Here is a 16522-nt window from a genome sequence, read left to right on the forward strand (position 1 = left end):
TGTAATGACTGTGAATGACTCATTTATAGTTTACTCCAATGCCCATCACAAAATGCAAACAAATATTGTATTTTGCAAAAAACAAAAGTGCACAAAAGCGTCACCCAATATTTGGGTGACGCGGGCCGCTGGAAATATTTCACGTCACCCATGTGTGGCTGACGTGGTACGGAACGCTGTTAATGTACAGCAAATGCAATAAACACTCTCCATGATTCAGTGCACTGCAAGCAACATTGCGATGGTTCCTAATCATTCAAGTATTGCATATTAAACAAGAGCAATTACTGAAGGGTGAAACACCAAACATGTTCAACGTTGTCCCATTTTTCTCCTGTGAGCAGTTGGCTGATGGTGCCCCGACCTGAACTAAATCGCAACGAGTCGTCCACATGGACAGAGTAGCATAAACGGAACAACTAAGCATTAGATATTGTTCAATAATATTAATGAGATAAAGAGAGATCATTTTCAAATGGACAAATAATACAAAACTGTCAAAATTTGACGTTTGCTCGCACAATATTTGAATTGATTTACAATTCTAAAATGTCGGATTATAGAGAACACATGGAAAGTTGTGCCAAAAAAAAGGAATCGCGCTCTTTTTGCAGTTCTTTGAAAAGAACGAACGAACTGCGTTCGTAAATAATAATGGACAGTTCTTTTCGAAACGCTTAGCTGTGATAAAAATTAGTTACGTAATGCAATATAAAAATGTGGAAAAATTCAATTAGTTCGGATCGGATTTTACCATATTAAAACAAAAAAGAACTTAAGCAGTTCGTTCTTAGAACCGTGCATCGTAAAATTGAGCAAGAACTGAACTAGTTCGCGTAATGAACATTTTAATTCGCATTTGGTCAAATCAAAACAAGAAAGAACAGAACTAGTTAGCTCAAAGAACGGTGCGTCGATTTTAACCACAGAAAAATGGAATAAAACACGTAGCGTGATCGCGATTCGTTCTTTTTCAAAAAGAACTGGATCGCTGCAGTTCACCAAAAATAACCAAAATGCGCATCTCTAATCATACGACAATCCCTTCACGAATACTCTAAAATCTTTTAATCCTTAAAGGTCTTTTTGGAACTAATACTCCTTTTCTTGGATTTTTATTATTTTTTATTTAAGCTCTTTTTTAATGTTAACTTGAGATATTTTGCAATATAATTTTTGTATAGCCTCCATCCTCAAACATATTCAATCATATTTACTCTTAATAATGAAGGCGATCTCAATTGGATCTCTATGCATTTGTTATTTATGCATCTTCTCATCGTCATACGGTAGCTCCGACGAAGGCATCCCATCATCAGTAATTAGCTTGGCTGCTAAATATTAATGACCACCTCCCGTTCCGTGGTGCTTCGGTTGGAACAGTGTGTGCATTACATCATGGTGGTCATTACGCTTCCGCTTTAACTTTTAGTTCATCTCCGATTACTGTGAGTTCCCCCGCACATTTCGGCCGGCGAAGAGGTCACAGCTAATGAGATATTTCCCGAGTTCAGCGCACATATACGTACGAACAATCCGAGTCGGTCAATGTCTATTGCCGGATAGAACCTAATCCAGCCAGCAATTAAGATCAATCGGCTTGAAAAGGGCACCCGAGCAAAAGGGTCGCCCCAGAAGCGGAACGGTGGAAGTTTTCAATGACTTTCCATCACCACGGTCCCGCATCAAAATAGCGGGCTTTTCACCGGAACATGGCACGCTTTTCACACCACATTGGCCTCCCACCGCATCTCTTCCCCGCGCACTGTCTCCACCCATCCGTAGGAGTTCCAATAAATTGCAGGAAAATTCTCTTCACGCTACGGTTTGCGGGTGCTTTCGAAATGAGGTCGGCGCGGGGGGTAGTTTTTCCTCCATCGTCTCTCTCACCATATATTTTGTTTAGTAGGCCGCCATGATGGTGGTCTTAGGGTAGTTCATACGAGGCCGCACACACATACACATTCATCTCATGGGGGGTTTTTTGTTTTCGGGGCCATCGTTTTGCGCGCATTTTTCTCGAAAAAATTGTTTGCCCACAACCTTGATGCACATAAAAAAAAACCTCACCGAAGGCCTCGAATGTTTTCGTTTTGCAGTTTATTTTTTTTTTTTTGCACGGAAAATGTTGTTTCGCTTGTTTGATGCGCAAACCGCTTACAATTCCACACACAAAAGCTAATCGTTCGGTGGAAACTCAAGACGCGGCTGTGCTGTGCCTTCCAGAAGCTTTCCGTGCAGTTGATTGCATCGGCACTGTGATTGATTTTCTGGGGTTTTTTTTTTTTCTCTCCACAAATTGTCACGTGAAACGTTTTGCAAGAAGCCGAGCATGGTTACACACCGGCTGGCCGCAACATTTCGAGCTCGAGCAATCGTTACGAGTGATTTGTACGCTAGCAACTGTGATTAGAGATGCTTTCTAATGCGGATATGTATAATCGCAGTATAATCATTAAAATTTAAATTATCTGTTGACAAATTTTGACACGGAAACGTTTCTTTAAACTGGAACAAATTGTTTAGATCAAATTTGTGGACAAGATTTCATTCAAAAAGAATACCGTGAGACATGTTTTATGATTCTATTATTCTACACAATAATAAAATAAATTTATTATATCCTTTAAAGTTATTCACATTAATGAACATTCGAAAATTCTTTTAAACAAAAAATTTAATGAAACAACCCTCCAACTGATGACACACAAAGTCAACCAATAAAACCCTACAAGCTGCAAATCAAGGTGAAAAGAAGAGCAGAAAGAGGTTAAAAACGGGAAAAGTAAAACACAAAGCGTATGACAAGGTTTCAAATATTACGCAAGCGGATTCTATTTGCAGAACCATTTCTCTTGGAAAAGGCACCATATTGCAGGTATGGAAAAAGCATCCCCCTACCGATTACATAAACCACCGTAAGCTTGCGTGAAACGTCTCCCTTCAGGCAAATGCAGGTGTGTTGAGCTAGAAAAAAATCACAACACAAGAACCTCAACAGCCCACCCGAAATGGCAAAGAGTGTGTGTAAGGCGAAAAGCTCAAGCTGTATTTAAATTGGAGACGAAAAAACCGACCACAGACACATTTATTTTTCCGCCATTTGTTGACTTTCTGCACAAGACGTCTTGAAATGCACAACAAACTTTTCCTTTGGCACAATGCGTTAACTGAAACACCTACCTTTAATTTCACTGCGTTGCACGTACTGCTTTTTTGGGGAGGGCAACGACTACGCGTGTCTACACGCTCGTTATCATCACAACCGTCCAGCTGACAGTACCGGCCCGAAGCGGAGAGTTTTCCACGGCAGCGCGCACATAACAGCGAAGGTGGCAGCTTCCGGCAACACGGACAAGATCGATACCATGGCAACCGTTTCCATGGTTGCCTGGTGAATTATTGGCCAGTGGAAATGTGTGCCATCGGCGCTTTGTGGAAGCTCTGGGATTTTAAGAAGAGCCTTGTTTTTGTCACCACCGCAACAAGGAAGCTTTGCTTGGAAGATAAAGGTGTTACGCAACTTTTCCTGCTGCTGCCGGAAAAAAAACTGTTTGCGAAACACGTACAACTACACACACATATTAACGCACAAACACTACGGGCTCACTATGGATGCAAGGAAACCTGATTTTCCACTGTCCAAAAACAAAAGCTTTTGGAAAAAATACTTTCAACATCTAGTCTACTCTGGAAGAGAAATACTGCTAGTCAACGGCAGCCAACGAACGCACAGCATCGACTACGATGGTGAACTTGGCAACCATTGCTACAACTCGTCGCTTTGCTTCTCTCCTTTGTCGTATTTTCCACGTATTCGGGATCTCGCTCTCCTTCACACGCTGTCTCCTTCACCGTTCCGTACCCCGGGGAGATGCCCTTTTACGTTCGGCACCAAAATGTCCTGAATTTCCGAATCGATTTCCCGAACGAACGACACCAAACAGTACCGGCAAGGGGAAGGCGACGGGGGGAGGGGGGGCGTTTTTCGCCCTCGACCGTTGCTGCTGGAACACCGAGCACCGAAAAGCAACTGACCGCGCAGCAACCGAAAACGAACGAAGCGAGTGAACCAACGCCAACCCAAACCAGTGGTGGGATGGTGTGTATTTGCTTCAAGATGGAGAACCTCGCACCATCGCATGTGTGTTTGTGTGTTTTTGTGCTCGTGCTCGGACCATAAAAACTCTGGCCATGTTTTCTTCCCTTCCAGCCCTGGAATTATCACGCTCGCGTGTGTGATAAATAGTGCCTTTTTGTGCCGAAAAATCCACATGTTGTTGACCCACGGCTGTTGTGGCTCCATTCCATTCCTGCTGAGCGGCACGCAAACACACACACACACACACACGGGGAAAACTGCACCGGAGAAGGTAGCAGAGCGTACACAGCTGATGGTTGTGACGTGCAAGTTGCTGTTACGATTTTCCATCCCTCCTTTGCAGGAAAAAAAGGGTAGGATGAGAAAAAACTAGCTCAGAAGGGAAGCAATAAAGGTGAAATAAAGTAAGCAAATGGAGAAAAAATAATCATCCCACCGCCACGGTTGCAGTTATGCTGCGCTCCATGTTGCAACCGGCCGTTGGAAAAAAAGGAGCTTTGAAGAATTCCATTCGCGCTGATCATAGCATGCTTAACTATTTAAAAATTCAATTCAAAATTGACATGGCAACAAGCTCCGATGTGTCATATTATTTAATTCAATTAATAAAATAATATAAACCTGTTTCCACCTACGTGCGAATCTCGTGCAGTTAGCTACGAATCGCATGCCATCTCTTTCGAATGCGTGCCACTACGATTGAAAAATGTGCCACTACCTTCGAAATCCTGCTTCGAGCATTTGACAGCTAAAAGTTTTCAATCAAAAACCTCAGATACATAAAACATGTGGATTATGCGATAATTTACTTTAAAATTACATTTTTTGTCGCAGTTTACAAACGTTTTCCCACTAGCAACAACGAAGGAAAGTTTCAGTTGTAAACAAACATCCTGAGATGTCAAAAATCCCATGGTAACAATTCGACCGTAGTGGCATATGATTCTATCGTAGTGGTACGCACTCGAACGAGATGGCACGCGATTCGAAGCAAGCGCCACAAGGTTCAATGCAAACGGCACGAGATTCGAACGAAGAAGGAAGCAGGTGTTAAAGTAAGTAAAGTCCCCTTTCATATAAATCACCCAAAGTATACATTTTCTATTTACCCAGCAAACCCTAAAACTTGGTCCAAAATCAATTTAAGGACAGGGCAACACAAGACAGCTGAGAATGCCCTCAAGTAAACTCGAATTACAAAGAAGACCCACCAATAAGCCCCATTTCCTTTTAGTGCGACAGTGGCTTTTGGGTTTGTCTGCTTTTGTTGCTGACCTTACACGTGACGTGTAACTTTACGAACGAAAGTGAACAACCAATGTCCTTGAACAGAGATGCGAAAAAAACCGGTAGACGAATGCTTTGCTAGCCGAAATCATTACATCCGTCGGCCACGTGTTGCGCTACAGTAATCCATTTTAGACACCGTCATAAACGATTAATCGTCCGTTGTCTATGCGATTATTCGTTAGAATAGTTGAGAAATTGAGTTAGTGGCACCTTCATGATTAATATTAGAGATGGTGACAATTATTGGTAGAAAACTAGAGTAAAGTAGAGTTTATTAAACGTTAGCAGAAAACATTTAAAAATGTTAATGCAATTTAAATTTCATATTTCACAGCTTTTGGGCAACCCGTGGAAGATTCTTCTACATCGCAACGTCCTTCAGGCAAGCCAATTAAATGAATGATTCAAATCAATGAAATAATTAGCTCAATCTGTTTTGGTGTAATGGCCCACAGCAATGGATCAATTAATCTCAAAATGCTTTGTCTCTAGACATTATCGTTGCATCAGCTTAAACATGCCGATCGTGGTCGCTAATAAAAAAAAAACGCACAGAATTGTTGCTGCACATGCAAAGGCTCTATTTTGCCGCAACAAACAATCCGAACGCATGAACCACACAGACATTGTTTCGAATTGATAAAAGTACTCACGAAACGAATGTGTTCCATCGTCGGTTGTTTCAATGTCAAATTAGCAGGGAGTCAAAACAAAAAGGAACGGATTTTTTTCGCTTTATTTTATACCTCAAGTCAACCGGATATTTGGTGGATAAAACACGCGTTCCTGTCCCTGTCATCGATGCAAAGCTAAATGTAGATGTGGAACGGATCGTTAAGCATGTACCATTGAAGAAGAAGATGTATGAATCGGGCTTGTTTTTTTTCTCTCTTTGACTGATGATTGTTCGAAACAATCACACTTAAAAAGCGCTGCACGACTGGAACTTAATTTGTTGTCACCTTCAACGCGGCGGATAGTCAAAATGGCAGCGTAACGTTGCAATTTGCAATTTGAATTAGCAAAAGCAGAGCAGCGCGTGTTTTTCCCCCCGGGAAATACATGGCAAACACCTTTGAAATATGTTTAATAACTAAATTAAACCACGCTGCCCGTTTCGCGTAATGCCGAGTAGTGCAATGCCTCCTGAAAGTGAAGCACAACTTCAAAGCGGTATGATAAATCATGCAAAAATTATGGCGACACTACACTGTCGGAGCGCATTTATCTGTGCTCACTGGTCAAGCGATGTGAACCACTTTCCTTTTTTTTTCCCCCATTCGTCAACTGCATCAAGCACCCCATCAGCTAACCAAAAGCCGGCCACATATTTTACGGTGATATATTGAGATGGTCACGCGTACGCGGATGTAAATTTACAAACTGCGCACAAAAAACAAACCTTCCCTGCTGTCGTTTTTGGGCAAATACCATCTCTTTTTTGTGGGATTTTGCCACACTTTAAACGGACTTAAATCCGTCCAGTGATTTGTGCAACCTTTCAGTTGCAAAACGCGCCACCAGAAGAACGGGGAAAGTGTTGTTTTCCTTACGGTACGGAGCGAATTTGTTGTCCACCAGTCTGTGTGTGCGTTTGTCTCTCAATGGTTATGCGGTGTGCGGTACATAGGTTAACTGCTTTTAAACTATACCAACCTCATTTCCATTCGACGTGCACGGAAAGTGAGAATTTTGACCACGAACCACGACCACGCATTGCTGGCCGGTACGTGATTAAATGTCCCATTCGCTGCTTGTGCCGCAACGCATGCGAGTACGCACGGTTTCCGTACCGGTGTTGGTTAATTTCCCACATGCGAATACGGCACGGAACATCCGGGAACAATTGTAGATGTGAGATGAAAGAAATCCACGACACCACGACTCTGAGGGCTCTGTTTTTGGACACTGATATTGAAATGATCCATGTGGTGACTTCATCCAGACAGACGGCAATGGCCTCACAGGGTTCGATTAATTACTCATTCTTCTTATAACCATTACGTCCAAAGCCGAATCAATGATGGTATCTTCGCTAATTATGATGTATAGGTATCTGGTGACTAGCGTTAGAAAAACTTGGAACTTTAGATCCAAGTATATTATGTTATTGAAGATGTTATTTGTTTACAGTATATTTGATTCCAAGATAAGCCTTGATATCAGATAGTAAAGATGAATTATACTTTACTTTGCGATACAAAAATCTTCGTAGGTATAAAATGACCTGTAATGTCTAAAGCCTGTCTAAATGATTATCTATATCTTGAGGAGTGCCTATAGTCGTAGTTTCGGTCTGAAGTGCAACAGGTGTTTAATATTCATAATACTACTAAAAAAATACTCAGGGTTCGATATTGTTGGCGGTTTTATAAATCACATGTTCCGCCTTCTTCTCTGCAAGATATTCTCAAAGATTCCCAGGTAATCCTATTTCCTGGGTCTTCCCCCGGCTATTCTGCTGGTTTGGTAACCAAATGCTCAACTATTTCAACACTAGTAATTTGAGGCTATACATTCTAAATTAAAACTTAACAACATAATCCTGATATTGAGATATGCACTAGGGTGCTGGCCTCCAACAGGTCGTCTGAGGAAACTTATCTTCTGTCGAACACATCTGACGCGACCAACGAAGCTAGAACTATATAGACTCTCATACCCCTCTGAGACATGGACTTTGTCCAAAACTGACGAAACCATCTTTAGCCGCGTTCGAGAGAAAGATGCTCAGAGAGATTTCTGGTCCAGTATAATTGGTAGGATCCCAGTATAGGAGCCTCTACAAATAAGGAGCTGTCACGTCATGCTCTGCTGGTCTGGTTATGTCATTAGAATGACACCGGACGACCTAGCTCGTAAAGTTCTTTTAGGTCCACTAGAGGACAAGAGGAGGCGTGGTAGGTCCAAATTGTGTGAAGGGATGATGTGGCCGCCAAGAAAGGCCAGGATTATGGATTGGCAGATGACGGCACGGAACCGAGAGTGGTATAGATGGCTCCAGCAGCAGTTAAAGATCGCAAAGCGGTTGTTGCGTCTGTTTAGTAAGTAAATGACGTCATTCTGAGTTTCATTGGGGATGAGATTTTGCACCGATCCTGTCGTGTGAGGAACGGCTTCGCTACTAAATACTCCAGCAGGCCGCCCAATATTACATCCCGTAATAATCCATACTATCAATCATGTTTCCTTGCACATTTATATCATACTGTTAAGCTATTGTTTCCACATGCTGCACACAAAATTCAATTACCGCTACCCTCTTTGCGGTAGCGCCAAATGTTCGATGACGGTTTGTGTGGAATGTAGCAAAAAAACCAAAATCTGCACCGAAAGAAAACAAACAGCTAAAGATTTGCCGAAACAAAACATCAATCACAACGGTTTGTAGAGCTGTGATCACGCATTGAGTGATCGTGATCGTGTTGCGAACGGCTCCGTAGCTAAACGATTACGACTACCTACTTGTTGTAACGACACGTTTATAGGTCACGGGAAAATTAATTAAATCAAACCCAATCACCCGTGATCGTTGGGAAGCAGGGAGGGTTTGGAGTTGGGTGGTTGGCCGTTGTTTCGTTTTCTTCTCCACCAAACATGTGAGGATGTGATGTGTGCTGGAGCCGAAACTAATGTGCCATAATGTACGTTACATGATCTAACTTTGTTGATGATTATTTTTTTTCTTAGTGTCGATGGGTTTTTTGGCCATGCTTTCTTACCTGGGTTTGGTAGTTTACTCAATCAAGAGTGAAAATAAAAAAAAAACACTTCACCGAATAGTTCCTAGCATCACCTTGTCAAAGTCTTCCAAATTGGCTGCATTCAACTGCACCACAAACTCACACTTTGTTCAACGTCACTAAACCTTCTTCCTTCTTATCTTATCACTAATCGATTCACATAAAATTGTTGTGTTATCTTTGGCGCACCACCTTTCCGTAGGTGATATTATCGATCAACACACTTCGCTACATGCCCCGCAACAGCATTTCCGACATTAAAATATTCTACTATTTAAACTTCACGGGCTAAACTGAACTTAACAAGTACGATTCACACTCAAAATCACCGGCAAATTGCGTTCGACTGACAATCAAAATTTACCACGTTTTAAACTCACGCAACGACATTTGCTACCACCACCAAGAAGCTTTTGCAGGCTTTGAGTTTGTACAGATGTTTTGCGTTCGACAAACACTTCGACGAGACTCGTCCCACGGTTGAAGTTCGCCGGCAAGTTTAGCTAATGTACTGTTGGTGCTGTTGTCGATTTCGTCGATAGCAAATCTGTATGCCACTGGGGCCCGTTGTCTAATGGCGCACTATAGGCCTAACGATCATTGCCGAATGGTCGAATAAGGTGGAACATCGGTTGAATGTTTTTGCTACCTTAAGCAGCATACTTAATGTGTTTAACCCTTGGGAGAATCAATGGGCATCAATTTATTATTTTTTAGAAAGGATGGTCTGATCATATTGCTTGCGGGGAGCTAACGATGTGATAACGATCCCATCTTTTTTCAGAATTCCAAAAAGGCATGAAGTTGCTTAAATCTGTGATGAACTCGTGTATTTTTTTCTCAATATTTGATTATTTTACAGTGTAATTACCTATCAGTCCTGATAATACATTCTTGGTATATAGAAATAATATTTGTAAGTCAATCAAAATCAAAGGATAATGTCATAATTCAACTTCCTTCTTCTTTGAGGTTCAAAATTTTCCAGGTTTTCATAATAAGTTGGATCGAAAATATAGCTCGTAAAGAGGACAATCATTTCTATCCAAAGTTGCCCAAATTATCCTACTGTGCGTTGATAGCACGTATGAAACGCACACAATATCGCAGAACTCAACACAATACACCTGGCGCTACACCACCAACAATGATAAGCGAAAAGTACGTATCACACATAATGCTTCATTACACTTGATGCTGTATTAAATGCAGTAGTACGTGTACCATTGGCGTGCAAAGGCCACAAGCAATTTTATTTTTACCTTGTCGCCCTTGCATACGTGGATATTTCGGTGCTTTAGTGACCTGTATTGCATTTCGCACGACTTGCCTCTCCATTGTGCTTGAACGCAATTCTAATTCGTACCATCTGCATGTCATTAAGCTCTTTAACCTGTCCCAAAATTTAAAACCATTACCCTGCATCAGAGAATGCACAGAGCACAACCGATGTGTGCCGAGAGACAAAAGCGCCCTACTGCTCGAGGACATATTTCACCATTCATTGGCCGATGGCTTTGGCTTTGGAGTGAACTTTCAAACCCTTCACTATATGCTGTAACGTAGTCACAGATGAACACAAATGACTTGCTAGTCCCTAAATGCCAGTAACATCATGGCAATTTGAAGTAATAATGCCCACGAATTGCAGAAAAGCTCAAACTTAATTGTACTCTGTGTACTCAGTGACTTCCTTTCAAATAGATTCAGGCAGATTCTATTTCTAGCGAATCATTTCTGATCTCTCTTAAATTGTTCTAGATTTTCGAGTACATGTATCTCTTCTTTCCATTCGTTAATGCTGCGAAAAAAAAAACGTTTGTAGGCAGTCCACCACTGTCGTTAAAATGAATTCTCCTCTTCTAGGTATTATTAAAACGCAATCAAAGTAACATTACAATGCCAAAACCTTGTGAAAACTTTCACGCATTGTACTGCAAATTTCATTCTCCCATTATAAATTCCCAGGATGCCATGTGAAACCCCAAATTTTAAACCTAACTGTCTTGCATAATAAAACACCTTCGCATGACACTGCGTAATTTTGCAGGCCGTGAAATGAAAAAAATATGTTTTACAATGTGCTTTGTGGTAAAATATTACTACTTACTTACTTATCAATATTGCTTATTACTTACTTATTACAACTGCTTCGCGATCTTGACCAACTAAAGGAGTTCTCTAAACCGCTCACGGTTGAGCGCCATTGTCAGTCAATCCATAATCTCGAGCTTTCTGGCGGACTCGTGAACGCCATCACTCTATCTCTATTTGGGCCTACCACACCGTGTCTGCCCATGTGGACGACCTAATAGGACTTTACGTGCTGGGTCGTCCGGTTTCATTCTAATGACGTGACTAGCCCACCGGATCCTGGTGAGTCTAATCCGCTGTACTTCAGTAACTTTGCCTACAGCTCATAAAGCTCGTCATTGACGAAATATTAAATACTCCAAACAGCGCGGTAGGAATTTAACTTTTTGAACCTTTTTTTAACAACGGCTGTACTCTACTGTATTTGTTCATTTGAGAATTAACTGAAGTACATTAATAGTAAATGATTTATGAAAAAACATGCACCTCTCAAACGTCCACGTAATAATAAAAGTGTAATAAATTCAAAATTATTTAAAAAAAACAAAAGATCAACTCTTATAAATAACGTCACCCTGCATCAAATGCTTATCAAAAGTAATAACTTTAAAAATTCGATTCCATACTACCGGTACCTCAGTAGCGCACCGGTAGCACAGAAATCGAATGCAGCTTATCGGGCTAGAGTTATCATTTTCGGTATCAACGAACCAAGCCTGATTAAGCCCTTTCTGGTGCAAATGTGCACTGTACTACAGAAGGATTTATCATAAACGTACAAAATTGGTTTTATTTTCTTCCATCTCAGCTAAATGCTACAATATAATTCTATGCTCCCATTCGAAATGATCGACACACTGATTAACAAACAAGGCCGGAGGTAACAGAACCTTAACAGTTCTTCCCGATGGTTTCCTTTTTGCTTTGCAAACGGAACCGCTTGTGAACACTGGCCCTTCTCATGCGTTCGTGGACGTATCTCTGTAACTCCGTGCATGATAAGATGCATTTTGCTTATAAACCTACAGCTCATCGCGATTCTCTTCACTTTCTTCGTACTCGTACTCATCGTCGATCGGTTGCTCTTTGCAGTATTTGGCCACCTGCGAGCATAACCGAATGTCCGTATCCTTCACCACCTCCTCCTGGAACATCCGGATAATATCCTCATCGTAGTTCTCCACAATCTCCAAACACAGATGCTTGAGCGTTTTGTTCAGATCGCCCTCCTGCACGAAGTTGACGTTTGCCATGTCCGGATTCATGCCACCATCGGTCATCATCTTCATCACCACCGGTCGGCCATTCTTCTTGTAGCGGGCCTTCGCGTAATCATCCATCCGATCGCACACCGTCTCCATCATCTCCGTCAGGTACATTTCCGACTTGGCATACAGGATCTTTTTCTTCTTTTTCGATTCACCCGTCGTATCTAGCCGGTAATCGCCAACTTCGACCTTCTTGTTCGGATCCACCTTCGAGGCGGCCAGCTCCATTTCCGCCATGGATGCCTTGCACACGAGGCACTTTAGCTCCTTGCTTTCGATGGGTCGCGCAATATCACCTACCTGACCGTTGGTCAGCGTCGGTGCCAGTACGATCGCTAGCCCTAGCACCACGATCAGATAAGCATGCAGATCGGAATACATGGCTCTTGGTGTATATCTACGTACGTTTCACTTAAGCTCACAAATCCTACAAGGAACCTTTCTGAGGAGAAGTTGCACCAGTCTCCAGCAAAGAATGACCGATTTGTCGAGGAATGGTATGTAGTTCAGTTCCGAGCGAAAGAACGTTCCGACTTATATCAACCGGTTTTGTTGCTTCCGCTATCAGACCGTCATGAAAATAAACACGTTTCTCGCCTCCGATTGGTTGATTTTTTGACAACCTTACGGCGAACACACTAGCGCAAATGTGGCCATGAAGGGATTTTACAAGAAATGTAAATTATTGATTCCAACGCAGAAGCAGTCACATTCGCATCAAGTTTTAATTTATATAAATTCACAGCACAATATGCAACAAACAAAGAGAAGAGAATCCAATGTACCGTTTGTCATCCATGCTATTGTTTGCGCACGTACATATTTCATTACTCATTCAAAATTGCGCCACTCAATTGCGGTTTTAATCGGTTTAATTAATTCAATGGTGCATTAATTTCTTAAACAAATTCAATATACCGCATTAACAAACATTGCATATGCTCGCGAAATTGAATACAACACTCATTTTACCTAAACTCTATTTAAAAAAAACATCCTAAGCTATTTCACATTATTTTCATTTAAATGGAATTTCTTTGCACTTTTGTCCTAGTCTAAAGTCTAGATAATAATTGAAAATACTAAACATGCTCTGTTTCGTCTATTAGTTAAATTTCTTTTCGTCATTTTCTTCTTTTGCCAATATGAATCTCACTGTTACCAGCTCTCAGTCCACAAAATTATGTGAAGTTTTAATGCGATGTAGATTGTGCATCAGTTTCATGCGCTATTTTTTCTATTTTCACTTTTCCCACGTTTTCGATGGACTGTTTGATGGCGCTCGAGGTGATGTGCATCATGGAAACCTTTCGAGCAAATCTGACACACAAAGTTTCGCTCATCCCGATGCCGTTTTTGGTGCAACTTTTTGTTGGAAATATTATTGAACGTCATGTCACAAAACTCGCAACGGTACGGTTTCTCTCCGGAATGAACTCGCTGATGCTTGTTGAAATTTCCTACATGGTTAAATAGTTTACTACAAATTTCACACTGAAACTGAAATTCCACATCTTTGTGAAATTTCTACAAAAAACCAGTATAATACGTCATGTGATTAATTATACAGAATGAAGGCAGACAAAAACTTACCGCATGCGACAGAAGGTGCGCGTTGGTGATGAATTTTTTGTCACATATTTCACACTGATACGGTCTTTCGCCTGTATGCTTTCGAATGTGGTAGGTCAGATTGTTGCTTTGCGCGAAAGATTTATCACAGAAGGTGCATTTGTACTTCTTATCGGATTTGTGAATTCTCATATGATCCGCCATCGATTTTACTTGCTTCCCGCAGATAGTGCATTCGGTTGGTTTTATTAAAACGGCCATCTTTCCCCAGTTTTCACCAAGCGCAAGTGCTTCTCCATCGTCCGAAGATGTTTTGCTAAAACGTTTCTTGTCTTGCACATCATTAGCACTATGCGTTTTATTTCTCGACGCACAAGCTAACGGATCGATTGCTGCATCTCCCGATACACGATCACTCTCGAGATCATATTCCACCATATACGGCTTAAAATCTTCATCGTACTCATCGATCCGACTTCGACAATATTCACACACGGGTGTGATGATTCCCTTGCGTGGTTGCACCCGCACGTTGGTGCTTTTGTAAATTTTTTCCAACATTTTGGTATCCGTTTGGGGGCAGATGATTGATCCCATCGTTTCGTAGCTTTCTTTGCATATTTTGCATGCATTTACGTTTATATCGAAAGCACTGGAAAGTGATGTAAATTACATTATGAATTAATGAAAACAAGTTTCACACACGTGCCACTTGTTCAATTACCTGAATCCGGTTAGAAGAGACATTTTTGCACCATGGAAAACGATAAAATCCACAAACAAACTAGCTAAACGTGCAGAAACTGAACCCGATTTGCTATTGTTTACATTCTCCGAACGAGGATGCCATTCCAACCAGCAAGCCAGCTTTGTCGAGCAATTGACATATCTGACAACCTACCAATGAGCTCGAAATGATGCGTCAGGTCGACGATGTTAGTTGGGCCAAAGTTGTTCGAGCACTACCACGGTAAAACGGAAAGTCATTGTTGGTTCCTTTTGTATGTAGGCAATTTAGCAGAAATCCGCATTATTTAAACAAGCGAGCTCAGTCGAAACGTGTCGAAAACATTCCTTCAAACGTGTGCTCCGTATTTGGGCGTAGAAATCAGCTGAAATCTAGGAACTTGTGCAGCTTTCAGCACTAGCTACAATGGATCGTTTGTTGCGACTCGGTGGCGGCATGCCCGGAATGAGCCAAGCACCACCTCCGTCGGATGCACCGGTCGTGGACACGGCCGAGCAGGTGTATATCTCATCGTTAGCACTCTTGAAGATGCTGAAACACGGTCGTGCTGGAGTGCCAATGGAAGTGATGGGACTCATGCTAGGTAAGTAGCCCCCGGCTCACAAGCACAAACGATGGCAACAACATCGAGATGATGGATGGTTGGTTTTCTCTCTCCGTAGGTGAATTTGTCGATGACTATACCGTGCAGGTGATTGACGTGTTTGCTATGCCACAAACTGGTACCGGCGTATCAGTCGAAGCTGTCGATCCGGTGTTCCAAGCGAAAATGTTGGACATGTTGAAGCAAACCGGTCGCCCGGAAATGGTTGTAGGGTGGTACCATTCCCATCCCGGGTTCGGATGCTGGTTGTCGGGCGTAGATATTAACACGCAGCAATCGTTCGAAGCCCTTTCCGAACGTGCCGTGGCCGTTGTCGTCGATCCTATTCAATCGGTCAAGGGAAAGGTCGTGATCGACGCGTTCCGACTGATCAATCACAACACGCTGGTGCTGTGCCAGGAGCCTCGACAAACGACATCCAATTTGGGCCATTTGCAGAAGCCATCGGTGCAGGCACTGATCCACGGGTTGAATCGTAACTACTACTCCATCAGTATCAATTATCGCAAGAATGAACTCGAGCAAAAGATGCTCTTGAATTTGCATAAGAAATCGTGGATGGATGGTTTAACGCTGGCCAACTATCAGGAACACTGCAGTATCAACGAAAGCACCATTAGCGAAATGTTGGAACTAGCTAAGAACTACAATAAGGTAAGCAAATGCAAAAAACCTTTGGAAAATGATCAATCTAACTCCCATTCCGTTTATCACAGGCTTTGGAAGATGAAGAGAAAATGACTCCCGAGCAGCTGGCTATCAAGAACGTTGGCAAACAGGACCCCAAGCGGCATCTGGAAGAGAAAGTCGATACGCTCATGTCGAACAACATCGTACAGTGTCTTGGCGCGATGTTGGATACGATTGTGTTTAAATAATGTTCAACGTGCCGGTGGAAATCGAAGCTCAATAGCTTCTTATTCAGCTTAAGTACACGGAATCGTGCGAATCTGGCACGTGTGCGTGATTGTCCCTTATTGTATGATGCGTTTTGATCTTGTTTTTTTGTGAGGAATGGCGATCTCCGCACAGCCCTTCCAACCCACTGACATATTTGTGTAATTAAAAGGAACACATAATTGTTTCGGGAAAAAAACAATC

General features: G+C 41.9%; 3 protein-coding genes across 3 annotated transcripts; 1 reads left to right on the forward strand and 2 right to left on the reverse strand.

Annotated features, from left to right (window-relative positions):
* Window positions 1-12251: 12251 nt before the first annotated feature.
* Window positions 12252-12878, reverse strand: LOC128711984 (protein seele). The gene has a single exon (XM_053806877.1). The coding sequence runs from the start codon at window positions 12876-12878 to the stop codon at window positions 12252-12254; it is 627 nt and encodes a 208-aa protein (XP_053662852.1).
* Window positions 12879-13718: 840 nt separating this feature from the next.
* Window positions 13719-14816, reverse strand: LOC128711001 (zinc finger and SCAN domain-containing protein 12-like). Its single transcript, XM_053805868.1, has 3 exons — window positions 14794-14816; window positions 14091-14721; window positions 13719-14024 (listed from the first exon to the last, which is right to left on the reverse strand). The coding sequence occupies exons 1-3, from the start codon at window positions 14814-14816 to the stop codon at window positions 13719-13721; spliced, it is 960 nt and encodes a 319-aa protein (XP_053661843.1).
* A 406-nt stretch (window positions 14817-15222) lies between these two features.
* LOC128711046 (26S proteasome non-ATPase regulatory subunit 14) lies at window positions 15223-16299 on the forward strand. Its single transcript, XM_053805913.1, has 3 exons — window positions 15223-15400; window positions 15480-16075; window positions 16138-16299. Exons 1-3 carry the CDS (start codon window positions 15223-15225, stop codon window positions 16297-16299), a joined length of 936 nt encoding a protein of 311 aa, XP_053661888.1.
* Window positions 16300-16522: the final 223 nt, after the last annotated feature.

Source organism: Anopheles marshallii, chromosome 3 (assembly GCF_943734725.1).
Source record: "Anopheles marshallii chromosome 3, idAnoMarsDA_429_01, whole genome shotgun sequence".
Lineage (NCBI taxonomy): Eukaryota > Metazoa > Arthropoda > Insecta > Diptera > Culicidae > Anopheles > Anopheles marshallii.

Coding starts and splice junctions, on each gene's coding strand:
- LOC128711046 (XM_053805913.1), top strand. CDS start 15,223: ATGGATCGTTTGTTGCGACTCGGTGGCGGCATGCCCGGAATGAGCCAA. Junction 15,401..15,479: donor AGTGATGGGACTCATGCTAG/GTAAGTAGCCCC, acceptor CTCTCTCCGTAG/GTGAATTTGTCGATGACTAT. Junction 16,076..16,137: donor TAGCTAAGAACTACAATAAG/GTAAGCAAATGC, acceptor CGTTTATCACAG/GCTTTGGAAGATGAAGAGAA.
- LOC128711001 (XM_053805868.1), bottom strand. CDS start 14,816: ATGTCTCTTCTAACCGGATTCAG. Junction 14,722..14,793: donor TCTCTTCTAACCGGATTCAG/GTAATTGAACAA, acceptor ATCACTTTCCAG/TGCTTTCGATATAAACGTAA. Junction 14,025..14,090: donor CGCACCTTCTGTCGCATGCG/GTAAGTTTTTGT, acceptor GGTTTTTTGTAG/AAATTTCACAAAGATGTGGA.
- LOC128711984 (XM_053806877.1), bottom strand. CDS start 12,878: ATGTATTCCGATCTGCATGCTTATCTGATCGTGGTGCTAGGGCTAGCG.